We start from the raw sequence: 19,874 nt of genomic DNA, 5'->3' as shown, positions 1-19,874 counted from the left end.
CCCTTGCCTGTCCCAGGCCTATCTTCTCTCACACTCAGCAGCAGTGGCTGTGGTTCTACTCACAAAAAGGCCTCACACATGGAGCACGTATTGCCATGCATTTTTCCATCTGGGCCCTCGATGGGGTCGTTCTCTCTGGTGCAGGGAAGTCGTCCATTTCTCACATAGTTACGGTATTCACTGCACAGCTCCTGCCAAATGACGGTGGATTTAAGAATCAGGTAACTAAATACTGGAAAACTTCCTCTACATTACCCCTATAAAACCTATGATACAACGCCCCCAAACATAGCAGATACATCAAAACGGTGATATAGAAGGTCAACATTAGCCAAGATGCTTTTTAGGGACTTTTTAAGGTCACGCATTATCTGGAGTATAAGATTACTATTACTTAGTTCATTAGAAAACCTTCAATTCAACTCAAATATTATTCTGGGCTAGATACTGTGAGATACATAAAGAAGAATTGAGCAGGGGTGCCTCAGTGGCTCAGTCAGTTGAGACTCTTAATTTCTGCTCAGGTCATGATCCCACGGTCATGGGATCAAGCCCCACATCATGCTCCATGTTGAGCATGGAACCCGCTTAAGATTCTCTTTCTCTCTCTCTCTGCCCCTCTTCTCCACTTGCACTCTCTCTCTCTAAAAAAATACAAATAAGAAAGAAAGAAAGAAAGAAAGAAAGAAAGAAAGAAAGAGAAAGAAAGAGAGAAAGAAAGAAAGAAAGAAAGAAAGAAAGAGAAGTAAAGAAAGAAAGAATTATCTATTGTTCTTTTTGTAAAAAATTTGTGGTTGGCAGAACAACAGCTCCCATCCCTCCTATTTGTCCAAGTCCTAACACCCAGAGCCTGTGATCATATTACCTTACAGGGCAAAAGGAACTTTGCAGGTGTAATTAAGTTAAGAACCTTGAGATGGGGAGATTCTCCTGGATTCTCCTGGTATGTCCAATGTAACTGTAAGGGTCAGTCCTTAACAATAGGAAGAGTGAGACAGAAGAGATGGAGAGGGAAATACAACTGTAGAACAACAGTCAGAGATGTGATGTTGTTGGCTTTGAAGATAATGGAAGGGACATGGACGGCTTCTAGAAGTAAGAAAAGGCAAAGAGACAAATTCTCCCCTAGAGATTCCAGAAAGGAACAGAGCCCTACCAGCCCTTTGATTTAGTTCACTGAGACCCAGGTCAGACTTCTAATGTAAAGAACCAAAGACAGTAAGTTTGTTTTGCTTTAGGCCACCATGTTTGTGATAATCTATTAGAGCAATCAAAAAAAGTAAATACAGAGTGTTTAGAGTCTTTGAAGAAAATGCATAGAACCATCTATAACTTGGAATAAAAAGAATGAGATAATTGAGAAATAAAGGAAAATTTCTGGCATAATAGATGATAGAGCTATTAAGTATATTGTATAAATGGGGAAAATCTTTGGAGAGCAGCTAATACTTATTCCGAGCCATGGAAAGTGGCCAGAATTTTGACAAATAGAAGACAAGGACAATCATGTCTGAGTATGAGGAAAACCATATAGAAAGTAAAGTTCATTGTGTGTATAATATTGAAGACTTAAGACATGTGCTGTTATATATGGGTAAGTTCCTTGGGACTTCATAAAAATAATATACATAAAGATAGTTTATTATTTTATAAGTGAAGAAACTAAGATGCAAAAATGTTAACTGTCTGCCTTATTGGTGGGGAGACAGAGCCAGTATTTGAGCCCTGACAGTCTCAGCCCAGGTCTTTAACCACAATGTGACTGAGTCCATGAGATGGGATACCTTGAATTAATGCTTGGGATGTCCGAGAAACAACAAGGTGGCCAGTAGGGCTGGCACAAGGGCAGCAATGGGTAGAAAATAGGAAATGAGGCCTGAGAGGTGGCGGAGGTCAGATCATGGGTGGAATTATAAGCCACTAAAAGGGCCTTGGTTCTTACTCTGAGTAAGTTAGAAGCCATGGGTGGCACAGATTGCCTTATGTTTTGCAAAACTGCTTTGGTTTTGGAGTTAAGGGTAGATTGTAGGAAATAAAGATGAGAGCAGAGAGAACACTAAGGAGTGAGGTCTTCCAAATTAGAAAAGGACACAGGAGAGGAACAATGAAGATCTGAGACACATCCTGTAAAAATGATACAAATGGTGATAAAGTGCAAAATCTAAGGCGCATCATGGGCATTCAAGCCAGAACTTGTGGTCCAATTGCTAGCTCTCAAATTTTTAACTATATACATTTCCTAACTTCTAATCTGAGCCTCTGAGTCCTCTTCTATAAAATACAGATAACAATCACATACTTTGAATGGTTACTACAAAGATCAGACATAAAACTGTTATATCACATGACATATGCCAGAAACTAAATAATTAATAGTCATCACCATCATCATCATCATCACGTGAGAATGTAAACCCAAGGCTCAAAAATGCTGTTAAGTAATTTTCCCAAAATCTCACAGATAATTAATTGGGATTAAAATTTAGGTTTTATTTGTTTTGTTTTGTTTTTTGTTTTATTTGTTTTGAACTAAACATCCTTATATAAAAAGATATGGAGAAAACTTTGAAATCTGCCTCTATTGATTTGCATTCATACAAGATAGCAATCTGTATATGCTTCTTTTTTGGGATACTACAATTCACATGGTAAGTGGAGAATGGTGATTGACTTCTTCTCAAATGCACAAGCAACTAAATCATACTTGGAGTGAATAAACTGAATAGGAAGAAGGGATCTTCTTATACACGAGAATCCAATACATGTCCTCAGTCTGAGAAGTTACTAAGGACATGGGATAAGGAGGTGGGAGCAGGAGGCTTGCCTGGAGAGAATGGAACAGTTATGTGGCTCTGATGGCCTGAAACAACTACCTGGACTGCTTCTCTCTTCACTTTCTCAGCCCCTACTTTCTCCTTTCCTTCCTTGCTATTATTTTTCTTCTCTTCTTCTTCAAGTTTGCTGCAATCAAAAATAAAGAAGATACAAGCTAAGTACAGTTTTCGATTCTCTTTGGTAATGTATTTTAAAAAGGAATGAGGATCTTCGAGACAAGGTCAGATTCACTCTTCGGTACAAATTTATCCAGACTAAGAGGTGCTATTACTTTGCAGACAATAATAATAAAAAATAAATAATTCAGTAGTTTACAATTCTCCTTAAAAAAATAAAACTAGCATTTTTTTTTTTTTATCAGTATGTGACCCTCATGTAGTCTTTTTCTATCAGTCAGTGACTTTAGTGATCTGACTTTAGGCAAGCCACATTGCCTTGATTTTTCTAAACTGTGCAACTTTTCCTGTGTAAATAACAACCATATCAATGATCAAAGCAGAGGTGATACCAAGTCAGATGATGGGCCCTAGTCAAAATAAACCACGTTTCACTATAAAATTAAAACTTTAGATATTATTTTAAGGGCATTAATATTCAAGTTGAATTCACGTTTTAAAGTATAATAATGATCCAAGCCCAAGAAAATTCAACAACTAACATTTTGAGGTTGATCAAGAGCCTAAGCTTCTGGCATTCTTGCCATGTTCTACTGATACACAGCTTATCAAAGCTTGAACATCTATAGCATGGATCACATTATATCCGGTCATCTCCAAAGAATGAACAAATGGAGCAAGTAAGAGAAGACCCTTGATTTCCTGAATCTGAGCCCATCGCCTGCCCTACTGGCCTAGTGTGTCAACCTTTCCTTTAAGGAGCTATGTGCATATACCTGAGATTGGGCGAGGACATGCAAAAAGTTACAAGACAGAAATCAACTTTGCACCTCTTTCAACAGATACTATTTAAACATTTTCCTCAGGGCTCCTGGGTGGCTCAGTCGGTTGAGCTTCCGACTTTGGCTCAGGTCATGATCTCACGGTCTGTGAGTTGGAGCCCCGTGTCGGGCTCTGTGCTGAAAGCTCCGAGCCTGGAGCCTGCTTCGAATTCTGTGTCTCCCTCTCTCTCTGACTCTCCCCCGTTCATGCTCTGTCTCTCTCTGTCTCAAAAATAAATAAACATTAAACAAAATAATAAAAAAAATTTAAACATTTTCCTCAACATTTACTTTAGCGTGAGACTCTGTAGAGGACTAAGAATCTAAGGAGGAGGAGAACCAGAGGAGGTAATAATCAATTTCTCCTATACTGTTTCACACAATGGAGCTCAGGTCCGACTCACCAAAACAGCAGCAAAAAAAGTCCCTGGACCTGGCTTCACAAGAAGACATTTCAATAAACACCTATTACATGGCCCTGCCTATTAGAGGTTTTACTCTCTACACTAAACCACTTATCAAAGTATTTATCTCACTTGGGCATGGTAATGTTCCTAAAAGGATAAATGTAATTCTCTCTATTCCATTTCTCATTCAGGTTATTCTAACAGTTCTTGCACACTGGCCTCATAGATCTCTGTTCAACTGGTTCTTCCTTAGCCAATATTTGAATATATTCACATAATCATAAAATGTCAGAGGTGGGAGAGAGACCAATGATATCAGTGCATCCAGATCACCAAACTTCTGCTCCCTCTTTGTTATGAATGATGATTATCAAGTGTTACAAACATACCAGCACTAAATTAAAACTTTCCCATGACTTACCTAGAGGACAGAAAGAAAACTGAATAGAGAATCACATTGTCACTGTGTGATTCAATATTACTTCCTGCCTTGTCCATGTGCTTTTCAGCTTACCTAGCACACAACCCATGGCATATATTCTACACATTTCTAAAGAAACTGAGACTCAGACGTGATGGATAATAAAGAGATGCAGTAGAACAGATGAGCACAGGTACTCACAATAGACTTGCACACATGGAGCACTTGTTTCCATGCATTTTGCCATCTGGGCCACGGACAGGGTCATTCTCCTTGGTGCATATAAGCGTCCCGTTCCTCACCTGGTTCTGAAATTCACTGCAGAGCTCCTGGAAAATATTTTCTCAGAATGATTTCTTACCCTGACTATTCCTTTGCCTATTCTGAGGAATAAGTGATGCAGAGTAAGAAGGAAAAGGAAAAGTGATTATGTGTAGCAGTAAATCAGTAAGTATTTACAAAACTTCCATCACGGACTCAGCATTGTCCTGGCACCAGAGCAGGTCTGGAAATATTTAACATCATCATTCCCCTGAGACTGCTTACAATCTAGGTGCAGAAGAAGGCTGACAAAATTGGTAGAGAACAATATAAAATGTATGTTTGTGTTGTGTTACATATCAAAGTCTATAAATTATAACTGAATGATCAAAGGTGAGGGGGGTTCAATGGACCTAGAAGAAGAGGCTTCTTGGAGGAACTGAGAATACTGGTCAGCCTTCACAAAAAAGAAGGAAATCCTGCCTTTTACAACTACTTGGATGAAACTAGAGGGAACTCTGCTAAGTGAAATAAGTGAGGTAGACAAAAAATACTGTATGATCTCACTCATATGTGTAATCTAAAAAAGCTGAACTCATAGAAACAGAAAGTAGAACGGTACTTTCCGGGGCTGGGTGGGGTGGGGGAAATAGGGAGATGTTGGTTAAAGGTTATAAACTTCCATTTAAAGATGAATTAAGATCTGGAGATCTAATGTAGAGTGTGGTAATTACAGTTAACAATACAATAGTATGCAATACAGTATACTTGAAAGTTGTTAAGAGACTAGATCCTAAATGTTCTCACCACAAAAAAAGAAATGTATTTGTGTAATTATGTGATGTGATGGAAGTGTTAGGTAATGCTATGGGAGTATTATTTTATAATATATAAGCGTGCCAAATCAACACGATAGACACCTTAAACTTATACAATGTGATATGTCAATTAAATCTTAATAAAGCTGGAAAAAATTAAAATAAGAATATAGTCTCCAAAAATTATTGGTAAACCTCAATTTGTCTTTAGAAGGCCGAGAAAGAAAAGAAAATGATGCCCAAACTAAGAAATAAAGACATATTTCAAAAAAAGATATGGAGGAGAGAACAAGTATGATCCCTTGGAGAAACTGACACCTTTCTGGGAGTCACTTGATAAAGCAGAGGGATGCAGATTTCATACAGGAGAGGTACAAGAGAAGCAGAGAGAAGGAAAAATGGTTTAGGACCATTTGGAAAATCTAAGATGACTTAGCAGCTGATCAGATATTATGGATAAAACAAGTGTTCAGTTTAAAATAAAAAGATGGCTCCAACTAACAGAAAGAAAGTTAATGAGCAAGTGAGTCAGTTTAAAGGTCAACTTTTAAACTGTGTCAACTTTCCCCAAATAAATAGTAGGCTTACACCTTGCAGCTGTTAGGAAATAAAACACATAAAGGTAAATCCTGTTTATGGCCATTATATGAGAGTATTTCAATATCATATATGGACAGATTTTATTGTGTTGCCTATAAAATTATAAAATTAATCATGTACAGTAGATTAAGAATAATTAGAAAGTCAAAGGATTTAATAATTATTAACTAGGATGAGAATATTAGTACTTTCTCCATGTTTAGAGGGTGAGAAAGATAAAATATGATAATATATGTGTACTTTGTTTTATAAATTGGACTAATGAAAGCAATAGGGACATTGTACTGTGTATTTGAAATAATAGAGGTTGGAATGATGTAAACTGAAATTAGTAAATTGTAAAAATTGATATTAATAATCTGTGCCTGACAACAGAAATCTAAGAAAAGCCAAATATGGAGAATATACCTTACCAAGTAAGTTAACCCTCTACTTTTTATAAAATGAAACTCAAAATTTGAATTATCATGCAATATAATTGATACTCTGGAAACTTCTAATCAAGACCTTTTTTTCAGGGTTTTTGTTGTTGTTGTTCATTTCAGGCACGACAATTGAAAAGGAAAACATTTCTGCTAATGAGATATCTAGAATGCTTTAAGGAGAAAAAAATGTCAAGGCATAGCATTAGTAGTCCTGAGAAAATTACCTTTGTAGCTTCCCTTTTAGTCTTTGTTCTTGTTCTTTCTTCTTGCTGACTATAAGGAGCAGGGGAAGAAAAAGAGAGAAAAAGAAGAAATAGGTCTTAACAGAGTAGATTCTTAACGTGTACAGGTTGATCATCCGTTGCTTTAACAGGTCTCAAACACCCACAAAGATCCACTCATAGCAGTTTGTCATTTTAGTGGATAATAAACTGAAATGATTCACTTTACCTCAAGATAATAGTCTGTAAGAAAAAGTCCCTTCATGAGCAAAGGCTGCAATAATACTTCCTGTTTACGGATTCTTTTGCATCTGCGATAACTCCTTCTACTTTGGTAATATTTGGCTTCTGTGGGGCAGCCAAGCATGGTTAAGGGGACAGACTCTGGAGTCAAACTGCAGAAGGATCACAAGAAATGTCTGACCCTCTCTGTGCCTTCCTCATCTTTAAATGGGGAAGGGGAAGGGAGGGATAAGAGAAGTAGCAATGAAATTAGTTTTATAGGATTGTTGTGAGTATAAATGGGTTAATACATGTAAAACAAGTAGAATAAGTATTCGGTACATGATAAAGTGATTGTCAAAAGCAATCGGTGTCATCATCACTGTAATTATTATTACGAGTCAATCCTCCCAAAACAGGCATATGATGGAAATAAAGTGGGGGTGATGGATCTTAACCATTTTGGATAACTAACAGGGCTGCAAACTGAGTTCAGCATAATTGAACCTACAGCACAACTTAATCCTGGTGTACAGACGGAAAAAAAAATTAAACAACATGTAAGAAGTTTTAATTTTAAAATGCAAAAATGTTTTAGATAATATGTAAAAATTAGGTTATGTTTCAGTCAACATAAGGCTTGCTCCCATTGATCAAATTAAACTTCCTTAAAAGGTGAAAAGACAGTTTGCATATGGTATGAATGTGTGCAAGACGAGACCATGGAGGGAAGAAGGATTCTCAAAAAAGGCAACAGCCTTTGCTAACATACCCATAAAATATGAGGTAATAAATAAAACTTTATTTCTTTTTGATAAGGAATTAAAAATTTTTTTTTAATGTTTTTGTTTATTTTTGAGACAGAGAGAGACAGAGCATGAGCAGGGGAGGGGCAGAGAGAGAGGGAGACACAGAATCCGAAGCAGGCTCCAGGCTCTGAGCCGTCAGCAGGGCTCAAACCCACACACCTGAGATTATGACCTGAGATCATGACCTGAGCTGAAGTCGGACGCCCAACCGACTGAGCCACCCAGGCACCCCTTGATAAGGAATTTTTATAGGGATGGGAGAAAAGTACTAAAATAGTTCCAAAATTATGAGATTTCTCATACTTTTTTATATGGAAACTGACCTAAACTTTGCCGTGAGTCTAAGTTGACTAAAATATTTAAGAAGCATTTTCTTTCCATCCTGGGAAATCATCAGAGGAAGCAGCAGAGCTGACCACTAGGTGGCAGAATTCCTTCCTCATCACTGAAAGACTGATGTGGAGACACAGAAAAACAGACTGAAACAAGCCTACATTCAGGCAAATATAATTACTAGAAGTTGATAATGGCATTGCTAAATGATTATCTTCTATCTATACCATAGGGTGAGAAACATCATTTTCTTCATTTTTTTTTTTTCCTGCACTAATGTTTCTAACTTTCCCAACTCTCTGGGCCTTTATTTTGTCATCTATAACTTGTGATAATGTAAGAAAGATCTATTTCATGTTTGTCTTGAAGATCAAATGAGATTAGGCAGCAAAGCTTTTTGCAAATATTTGTCAATGATATGCATTCAATAAATGTTGGTTATAATGATTATATGTTCATCATCTTGACTTCCATCTAAGAGGTTTTTAACGTTTCCGTGCCCAACCACTATGGGACAAATATTGTTCTCTACCGGGAAAGACTGAATGAATCGTTTCAGAGATTCTGAGTTTATAGCAAATCAATTGGAGTGTTTCTTGGGACAAAGATCAAAGCCTTAAGGAATATCATAGACTCTTTTTTTGTGAGAATACATCATGCCATTTATTCTACAGTTACCCTTTAGTCCCCTGTAAACAAGGATCCAACTTCCACTGTTCCTAAAACAGGCTTCACCTACTTCAAATATTACAAAGTTCATCTTTGTGTTGTGCTCAAATCTGTGTCCCTATAGCTCTCATCCATTTTAACTCTACTTCTTAAGATCACACAGAATGAGTAAGAAGAAAGGTAGTAAACTAAAACAAACACTCTCCTAAAACCTGCCATGCACCATAATGATATTTTATATGTAATCTCATCCATTTCCTATTTTAGCTGATAATCCTTCAAGTAACTAAAAAGCAATTACTATGGTTACCACAGAGTATTCTCTTCTCTGAATCAAAGATCTTAAGTTCTCTCTAAAACCTCTTTATATCGCAATCATCATCATCTGAAAGCTCTCCACTTGCTTTTAGGTTTTGTATTTTAATGTGTGTGTGTGTGTGTCTGTGTGTGTGTTTAGTTCATTGAAATGTGACACCCCAAATAGACTGCTGTACTGAAGAGAAAAATGCATTATTCACAACTGATTATTCACAAATGTTTGAAAAACTTCGCTTGGTTCCTTCTCCCCCACCATCAGCAGTCCTGAGCTTTACTCACAAGAAGGCCTCACACATGGAACAGGTGTTGCCATGCACTTTCCCATCTGGGCCCTTGATGGGGTCGTTCTCTCTGGTGCAGAGAAGCTGTCCGTTCTTCCTTAATTTGCGGTATTCGCTGCACAATTCCTGTGAAATTGAGGAAGGAAGTTCGAGGTCTTGAACATAGGTTAGATCAGACTGGCAAAACAGCTGCATTTTTTCTCAAATGGGGATCAGCAAGTGGCTTATTTTAGAATAGGTCTTAGAAGACATGACTATTTTTAAAGGATGAGTTATAAACACTTAACCTAGAAATAGTCACATATGCACATGTGTATATGCTCACATGTAAACAAACACAAACTGTACAAACGTTTCCTACAACTTCAGGGGATTTATGAGTTCCCTGAATGCCATCTATGGAGCCCAGGTCCACATGCCTCTGACTTTTGGAAAAGTTTCCCTTACCTCAAAGGAAGTTGTGTTCTTAGATTGTCTCTTATTTCTTGACTCACTTTCCTTCTTTTTCTTTTCTTCTTCTGCTTGACTAAAAGAGAATATAGAAAGAGATCTGTAAGGATCATAGAATGCCCAAATTGCAAGTGATCTCAAATATCAGTTAATTATTGTAGTTAACATTTAGTAAATTCTTACTATGTACCTAACCTCATGCTCATACCATGAAATCTTCTCAACTGCATGTTGTAAAACTTCTATTACGACCCCACAGGTAAGAAAACTGACAGACAGAATGGATCACTTCCCCAAGGACACTTGCAGTTTTCCAATCTTCCAGTACTCACAATTTTCAATACTCAGTATGTCTCATTACTATCTAGCTTTGCTTTAATCTGCCAGTAAATTCTCTACTTACATCATCCGTGAAACCCCACACAGGTCATTCTACCCCTGAAGTCCTCAAACTGTTAGGAAGTTTCTCTTGGCATTGAGCTGGACCCCTTCCAGAGTTTCAACTCATTGTTCCCACTTTCATCCATACAGACAGCCTACAGTGTTGATTCCACATTTAAAAACAAAAGATACTTGGGTATTTCAAGGCCATAACTCTCCCCTTGCTAAGTATGCCATGTCTTAACAGTCCTCAGGGGAGATGGTTTGTATTCATTTCCTCTAAATATGTTTTTGCTTTTCTGCTGAAGTGGAGCTCTCACAAAGGAACACAAAGTTAATCTGGACTCAGTGCTTACATTTTCTAGAATCCCTTCCATAACAACAACAATTGTCTATTGAAGAGAGAGATGTTGAACATATAGCCACACATATCAATTTACAGCTATACTAATTGTGGTTAGTGCTATAAAGGAAAGTCCTCGTCACCAAGATGGAACAATTGAGGGGTTAGGGGCATGGAGTAGGCTTCACCATGATTGTTTCAGCTGACAAGTCAACACATGGAGGGGTTTACTGTGCCAGATACTCATCTTTCCTATTCCAAGTCGTTCCCCCAGGTCCTGTGTATGGACTAATGTACCATTTTGCATACTGATATGTTTGCTTTGTGATTTGTTGTGTGATTTCAGATGACTTCACAACCTGCTCTGTAGGGGTGAGATCCTTGTTTTATATCCTGTACACTTCCAGAGGAACTCAACCAGTGATTGATATGCAGGAATTATTCTTTGGAGTTGGTTAGGAGTGACATCACCATGATGGCAACATAGGTGGTTCCTAACTTCCCTCCCCCTCACGAGAACAACCGACTTCTATTCAAGAACACGACATGACTGAGAGAATCCTACAACACAGGGGTGAGGCTGAAGCACACACTGGACCTGAGACCAAGACAGACTGCATTAAAAGGGTAAGAGAAGGAGCTACACGTGGACCTCTCTGCCTCTCTCTCAGGACAGAACAGGAATTATTCTCTGATAATTATGACATTGTGCAAAACTGTCACTGACAAGAAATAAAACACAACTTAATTTTTAAGAAGTAAATACAACAAAGCTAACATTAAAAAATTTAAAAAATGAAGCAGAAAGGACAAAAGTCTCCCTCATTTTTCCAGCTACAGCGCTACTCACAAGAACACCTCACACATAGAGCAGGTGTTGCCATGCATTTTCCCATCCGGGCCCTGGATGGGGTCGTTCTCTCTGGTGCAGGGGAGTCTTCCATTCCTCACAAGCTTACGGTATTCACTGCACAGCTCCTGCCGAAACAAAGAAAGCAAGTTGGGGATACTTGCTTTTATGCCTATTCCAAGCAGAATCCTGGAACATCTACAGTGGCAGAAACTAGTGTTATGTTTCTTTGATTCCAGGATTTCAGCTGTGTTTCTCTCACATGTAAAATTCAGTTCAACAAACAAAACTCATCATTTGCTAAGAGATGGGGACAAGTTGAACACAATAGGATGTCAAAATATAATAAATGAGGTGGGCAAGTAAACTCCATTTTAATCTAAATGGAATAAAATAAGTGCAAACATGTAGGTACAAGAAAATTTGAGAATGCAGAGGTTGAGGCCATGAGATCTGATTGTGAAAAGCAGAGAAGATGTCATGGGACAGGAATAATTTGTATGAGACTGAAGAGCAAACAGGATTTTGTGGGTAAGAAGACGATTGGGGAATACGCATACTGGATTGTTAAAACAAACTAAGAAACAAAGTTGTAAACTACACGGGCATATAGCAGAACATGAATTTCTAAATGAAGGTAAGAAGCCAAATAAAATAGAGATAAGGAGGTTGAGGTGTATGTTGCAGTTAATGATGAGCCATTTGTGGGCTTTAAGCAGATTAATATTTTGAAACTTCAGTTGTGTTAGGGAGGATAGTTGGATAAGGGAAAGACTAAAACCTAGAGGGAGAAGTAGGAGACTTTCATCATCTAAACAATAGGTGATGGGGGGCCTGGGTGGCTCAGTCAGCTGAGCATACAACTCTTGATTTTGGCTCAGGTCATGATCCCAGGGCTGTGGGATCAAGCCCTGCATCAGGCTCTGTGCTTACTTGGGATTCCCTCTCTCCCCTTCTCCCTGCCCCTCCACCACTTGTATGCTCTCTCTCAAACACACACACACACACACACACACACACACACACACACACACCCCAAGGGAAAAAAAACCCAAAACAATATGTGATAATAACTTAATAAAAGGCTATGGAAACAAATATTATAACATTTCAGGGATAAAAATCAGGCTTTCTGTGTGCAGAATGAAGGTATTTTTATCCCACCTCAGATGTGAAATTTCCAAAACTCGCAGGTAGAAAATATACACGTAGAGTCTCTGGAAACTGGTTTGCCAAAGTCTAGCACAGTCTGTACTGGTGAAACCAGTACTAGAAGTCAGTTTTTTCAGACTTCAAAGAAGTTATTCTTATTGTACAGGATTAGTCTCTGAAGCAGCGAGAATGGATCAAGCACCCATAGCAGTCATCTCAATGTCATCTCCAGAGGAAAGGGTTAAGATTTCCTGGGAATTTTTGCAGGACAATATTCTACCCTATAGACTCTGAAATATGTTCAAATTATAGTGCCCAGTAGGACTCATTGGGTGGGTTCCACTCACTGCGTATGAAGGTGCTTTTCCAGATTCTCTTTTACTTCGTGCTTCATCTTCAGCCTTTTCCTTTTCTTTAGCTTCTGCTTGGCTGAATGAGAGAAAACGAGAAGAATCCATAGGACCAAATACAAGCAATTATTTGTCCACATTCCTGCATTGATAATTTCTCCTCCCTCTTTAGGAAGAGCAATTTTGGCCTTTTATCGCTAAACCAATGAGAAACAACAAAATAGCCTCCAGTATGGTAAGATACCATAACTTCTTCATAGTTTTTGCTTAACATTGAAAGAAATATGGTGATTGTGGATTTGGAAAACTTGCTTTCTGTAAATTACCTTTCTTGCCTGAGGTCAGAACAGAAATGTCATCAATGTCCACAGAGGAGGTATCAAAACTGGTACCATAGTGACAGTATACCTGGAGGCTGAAAGTGGCCTTTACAAGCACATTGACTGGTTCCCTTGTTTCACAGTGAGGCAGAGACAGTTTTGGCTATACTCTTAGGACAGGACCACAACTAAACAAGTTCTCTCCTCTTAAGTCTATAGTCTATCTATCACATCATGCACACCCTAGCTTTATTAATTCACCTTACGTGTATTGCTTACTCATGGCTGTGTTATCTAAAAACAAAATATAGGGTGGTGGGAAAAGACCAATAATTTTCATACACTGATAAACCAAATGAGCTTACATTTGCTTGGCACAATGGAATTGCATAGTATGTACAGCTAACTGATGGCATTTCAATTACACAAGGCTGTCAATCAAAACAAAAGACCATAGATTTGAAATGTAAATCAACTACTTAATCTGAGCTCAATCAAATAAACTGGGAGCAATTCCAAATTTTGAAAGCAAACTGTCAATTCTAACTTATTGAGAAATGTCACATTATATATAGTAATATTTAATTTTGTAAGGGTTCATGGTCGTTTCATGGGCAACACTAACTCTAATAATCACTTTCTGCTTTAGGTGTTCACTTTGGGCCCTAACGTCTCCAGAGGATGAGATGCCACAAACTTGTACAACAGGTTCACATATGATGCTTCAGCAGTGGGAAGAATGTGATATTTGCACAAGCTCATGGTTGTCAGGATGTTCCAGTGGTAAGAGAATGAATGTCGGGGAAACAGACATATTGGAATAAATAGTTCCCAGCTTTATTGGCTTTATTGCTAACATTCTATGTAAGTATTCAACTTATTCAACTCCTTTCCCTATTTTGAGCCACAGCTTCCCCATCTATGAAAGTAGCTAGTTCTATTAGACCATCTGTAAGTTCCCTTCTCTCTTTGGTGTTCTTTTAGACACTTTGTTTTTTTTTTTTTTATTTTTTTTATTTTTTTTATTTTTTTTATTTTTTAATATATGAAATTTACTGTCAAATTGGTTTCCATACAACACCCAGTGCTCATCCCAAAAGGTGCCCTCCTCAATACCCATCACCCACCCTGCCCTCCCTCCCACCCTCTTTTAGACACTTTGACATTCTATACTCACTAGAAGGCTTGACACATGGAACACAGGTTTCCATGCATTTTCCCATCTGGACCACGAATAGGGTCATTTTCTCTGGTACAGAAAAGTATTCCATCCTTTGCATGATGCTGATATTCACTGCAGAGTTTCTAAATAATGAAAATGAGACACTTTAGATATAGTTCTCTATTCTGTTTATACATTTTAGATACTGTGGAGGATTTGAGTGACAGGAGACTGAAGTTAGAGAAAATATAGAAAAAAATAAGGAAAGAAAGGGAGGGAAGAATTGAGGAAGAAAGGAAGGGAGGGAGGGAGGGAGGGAGGGAGGAAGGAGAGAGTGAAGGAAGGAGGGTAAAGAAGGAAGAGAAGGAAGAAACTGGAAATGAAAGATAAAAGGATAGTTTTGATTTGAGAACTAAAATTAAAGGATTGTGGGAAAGAAACCAGTTGAAGATGAGGGCTTGACAAAAAGATGGAGTTACATGAAGTCAGAAGGGGACTAATGAGGTAGGCTGTTTTATGAAACTGTGAAACTGCACACTAGAGAAGGTGGGCTAACTCACTGTTAGAAACAACTTAAATAGAGTTTCTTCATGGAGTGAAATGGTCCAAATATCCTCCAGGATACCTTCAAATGTTGGCTTGTCATACTACCACTGGATTGTGCCAATATTTCTGACTCTATGAACACAATGTGGAAGATGAACTGAATCTTGAGGACTGAGGGAGATGTTGGCTACAGACATAGAGACTAGGCAGAATGCTAATACCCTGACACAAAGGAAATCTATTAGAGATATGAGCTAAGTCAGTAGCAGGAGAAAAAAAACAACAACAACAGATGCCTGGTTAAGATATGTTTAGAAAGTAGAATGTGGTATGATTTTAAAGGAAGCATATTAAAATGTTACCCTGAAGACCTCCAAACAACTACCACACATATCAAACTTTGAATTCAGATAGTGCTTTGATATATTACCTTCATTTAGGAACTATTTTACTAATATGACTTGATTAATTTCTCCAAATAGAGCTAAAAATTGTAATGCCATAATTATTCTTATAAATCTTATGAATTAATAACTATAAATCACTTTCCAGAAGATCCATCAGTAATGGAGGAAAAATGAACCAACATCGAAAAGGCTTTCTAGAGTAAAATGTAAGCACACACACACACACACACACACCCCCCGCAAAAGTCAAAACAAGGTGATCAAACAAATCATCACCTCAATTTCTCTTTTAACTTTAACTTTTTCTTTAGCCTTCCTTAGGTTTTCATGTGCTTTATTTTTTTCGTCTGAAAAATGCCGTTTCCTGGAGAAAAACAAGACAAAATAAATGCATACAGATGCTTCAAATCTTTATGTTACAAAATAGTCATTTAGATGAAGGTGGAAAAACAGCCACATGTTCATGAGTTCTAATACAAACATTTTCCAATCATCTTAAAGATCCTAATTAGATTGAAATCTTCACTCTTTACCCCCCCAATCCCTTTCATTTTGCTTTCATGTATCCACTGCAGTGATCGTTTTTGTCATCTTCCTTTTTTTAAAATCCCCTTAGCTTAAATTCTACCTTCATTGAGAAGACGTCCCAGATCTCAAAGTGGAAAAGGGTTGTATAACTGTCACTGTATTTTCATACCTGAATATTCTCTTATGGGATAGTTCTCACTCTGTCTTGAAATGTGTGTGTTTGCGGAGGCACTTATTTGTACTCTTTAACTTTAAGCTTCTTGAGAGCAGGGATCTTCACTTGTACATTCGTTCAACATTTGGCCAGTAACAATTTTTTGTCAAGTGCAGGGCACTTGGGCATATACTACAGCAGCATACAAAACAGACACATACCCTGTGTTCTTGGAATTTAGAACCCAGTAGAAAAGACTAACAGTCAACAAATAGTCATAGGAATAATTACACAATTACCAGCTGTGATGATTGTTAGGAAATAAAATTAAGAGTTACAAGGATTGATTTCAATTAGGAATTTCAGGAGTCTTATCCAAAGAAGGATAATCTTGAAATGCAATCCACAGAGGGGGAGACACTAGCTGGCCAAGACTGAGACAGACTTGCTGGAGACAGCATAAAAAAAAGAGCTTGGAAAGATCAAGGATATGAATGAGTGACAAGACCTTGTCTGAGACATCTTCATAAATGCCATGATTTCTATGTTGTGGGATTTGCCCTTCCCCAAGGTCAGATGCCCGAGATGAAAAGATAACATTAATCTCATTCACATACGAACCTCATGTTTTTGTGGGTGTCAACATCTGTCTATCACAATGGGATAATTACTGAAGGAAAACAGTCAAAGTCTTGGTACCTGCTTTTACCCTCATTCTGTATTATGAGTAGCTCATAAAAAGGCTTACAAAAGTGGTGGGAGGAAATATTAAGAAGTATTTTGTAATCCAGTCTTCTAACTGGAAAATCGAATCCATCTGTACTCAGAAACAGACATACATCATGAGGATCTATTTACTAGGTGATATCATGTTTTGTAGAGGGCAGAAAACTGCTCAAAAAATTCTAAACAACAAAGCTGTACCTCAACATCGTGCTTATTCACTGTGCCAATCAATCTCCACTTCACGCGCCCATTCACTCCAAAGAAACTGCATCTATACTCACAACATTTCAGCACACAGGGCACATTTGTTGCCATGCATCCTGCCATCAGGGCCACGAACTGGGTCACTCTCCCGTGTACAATAAAGTCTTCCGTTCTTCACTTGGGTTTCAAATTCCTTACAAAAATCCTTCAAAAAGATAACTAATTACACTTAGCACTTTTCTACTCTTGAACACAGAAAATGTATACCATGGATTTATAGTCACAGAATGTCAGGTGTAGAAGATGTTGGTAAACATGTAACATATTAATGAAGATTAGTAAGAAATAGAAATAGTAATTATGTCATGACATTACTTGGTACCTGTATCTACTATTTGGTTTATTAAAAGGTAAAGAGCATTATAAAGAATAAGGCTGAGCATTTATTTCGTAAAACGAGATAGCTCTTGTTAACTTCCAAGTCAATGAAAAAAGGATTATAAAAAAAAAAAAGTTCTTTCAACTAGTCCCAACAAAGACATAACAAAACGCAGCTGCCAAGACAAAAGCAAAAATTTGTCAACAAGCAGAACAGAGAATCTGTGAGATGTGATGCTTAAACACTATTTAATATGGACTGAATCAAGAACAATCCAATATGGCTTGCAAGGAAATAAGGTGGCATCCAATGACATTACACTTTCTTTCATTTGTTCTCTCTGTGAATCTGGGGCCTCCTTTACTGATGTTCATTTTTATGGGCTCTGCTTCCTTTATTGATATCTATTTCTAATACGGTAGATAGAAAGCACAGAAAATGAATCTAATTTTCATTCACTTCCCACTGTAGAGAGAGGAAAAACATCAAAACTAATATTTATTTAGAAAACCTTAAAAGGCTGTGACTTCCCCAAATGTTCCAAGAAAGGTTTGTATCCAGATTTCCCAATACTTTAGTTCAGTGGTTTCAGGTTTTTCTCTCTGTTTGGAAATCCTACTATTAGATGAAGGCTAAACTTTATATCTATGTCTATATTTCTATCTATACCTCCCCTAAATTGCTCTAGACTTAGGGATCTCTCATGTCAACAAACATGTTTTGTGATGGTGTATATTACTATATAACCTACAAAAAATGCTTTTCAAAGCCTTTTTCAACTGTGTGACCCTCATTTTCCCATTTCAGCCAAGAAAACATGAGCACAAAGAATGTGGTTTGGAGTCTGAAGACCTGAGCAGCTAGATTGCCTTTAACTCCCTGGGAGATCACAGCAAAGCCCCATCACCTTAGAGACCTCAATCTCACCTACCTACACATTGAGGCTTTTGGAATAGATGCTCTTTAGGACTTTTTCTAGATCTAGTATTCTCAATTTTTAAAAAAGAACTCCTATTTCATGAGGACACTTTAAAAAAGGACTCTAATTGACTCTTAATAAGAAGATACTTGTTTTTGGAGGAGCAGTGGGTGTGCTCCAAACTTCCTGGTTATAATGATGTAGGAATAAAGACATAGAAGACAATCACCTGATAATCACAGCATAGTAACAAAATTACTGTTCAATGGTTCCCATAAGAGAAACAATGATAATTTCAGTTTATAAGTTGTGATTCATCTAAGGAGATTCTGAAGAAATACTTTTGTGAGCAAACCACTGACAGGTTAATTATGGGGCAGTTATTGAGCCATCACTATAAAGCATCCCCATTCAATACAATCATGTCCTGTGACCCCACCAAAACAATGACCCCAGCTACAGAGAAAAAGAGGGAAAAATAGCCAAGACATGATAAAAGACAATGGAAAAGATCTGTGTTTCTGAAGTAATAAAATGCTCGATATTACAAGATGACCCAACATTTTTGACTGAAATTTAACCACCAAAAGAAGTGCTTTTCAAATCTTAGTGAGTATTCAACAAATTACTGGCAACTCTGAATGCTCCACTTTTCTTCATTTAAACTCTCAACACTCTATTTAGGGTGGAAAATATGCTTCATTGAATAGTAGTATGAGGTGGAAGCTTAGCCCAGGTCCACCAAAAACTGGACCTATGACTATCGTAGGAAAACATTTGCCCATCATCCACAAAAATAGTATCTTGTGATGCCTCTCCCGATCTGATGGGGAACCCCAAAAGTGGGGTGAAAGAATTCACCCAAGGCAGAACAAAAGAGATAAAAGTTTATTGAATACATCACAAGGGTGGGGGACAGGAGAGCAAAGGAGAGGCTACCTGCCAGGAGGCAGTGGGGACTGTATTTAAAGAGGGAAAGTGAGGAGGTATGGGAATGTTTGGAATTTTCCTTTTTTGGTAAGAGTGCCTGGTTGTAAGTAGCTGATTTGTTAGTTAGGACTTGTGAATATTTTGAGGTGGGTTGCCCCAGGGGCCTGTCTGTATTCAGCCAGGGGTTAATGTGGGTCCTTCAGCCTTGATCAAATTTCCATTGCTCAAGGCTATTGTCTAAAAGCAGCTTCTAAACTTGTATTAGCATGAAAAGGTACAGAGTGTGTAATCACATTCCAACAAGAAAGTAAAAATTGACATTTATCCAACCTCTTTAATTTGGAACAAAGAAATTGAGGTTCAGAGAGAAGAGATGACTTGGTCAGTTTCACAGAGCCAGAGCATAACAGAACTATAGCTAAAATTTAGGTGTTCTGACTTCTCAACAAAAAGTCATTTAGAAACATAATTACTGTCACTGTCATTGAAAGTACGGTTTAATAACTGTGGTGATTT

The 19,874-nt window shown here is 37.7% G+C and overlaps 1 protein-coding gene across 1 annotated transcript in view; it reads right to left on the bottom strand.

Moving 5' to 3' along the window:
• The window catches only part of SPINK5 (serine peptidase inhibitor Kazal type 5), a 96,469-nt gene that overhangs the window by 26,362 nt on the left and 50,233 nt on the right, over positions 1-19,874 (bottom strand). The window contains exons 9-19 of the mRNA XM_042906242.1: positions 17,208-17,335; positions 15,795-15,882; positions 14,581-14,708; positions 13,081-13,162; positions 11,582-11,709; positions 10,005-10,083; positions 9,556-9,683; positions 6,929-6,977; positions 4,802-4,929; positions 2,874-2,961; positions 64-191 (exon numbers count right to left, since the gene is read on the bottom strand). Of these exons, the coding sequence (XP_042762176.1) occupies positions 64-191; positions 2,874-2,961; positions 4,802-4,929; positions 6,929-6,977; positions 9,556-9,683; positions 10,005-10,083; positions 11,582-11,709; positions 13,081-13,162; positions 14,581-14,708; positions 15,795-15,882; positions 17,208-17,335 (1,154 nt within the window). The remainder of the gene's footprint in view (positions 1-63; positions 192-2,873; positions 2,962-4,801; positions 4,930-6,928; positions 6,978-9,555; positions 9,684-10,004; positions 10,084-11,581; positions 11,710-13,080; positions 13,163-14,580; positions 14,709-15,794; positions 15,883-17,207; positions 17,336-19,874) is intronic.

Source organism: Panthera leo, chromosome A1, assembly GCF_018350215.1.
Source record: "Panthera leo isolate Ple1 chromosome A1, P.leo_Ple1_pat1.1, whole genome shotgun sequence".
Taxonomy (NCBI): domain Eukaryota; kingdom Metazoa; phylum Chordata; class Mammalia; order Carnivora; family Felidae; genus Panthera; species Panthera leo.
This window is presented reverse-complemented; position numbering and strand designations above follow the sequence as displayed.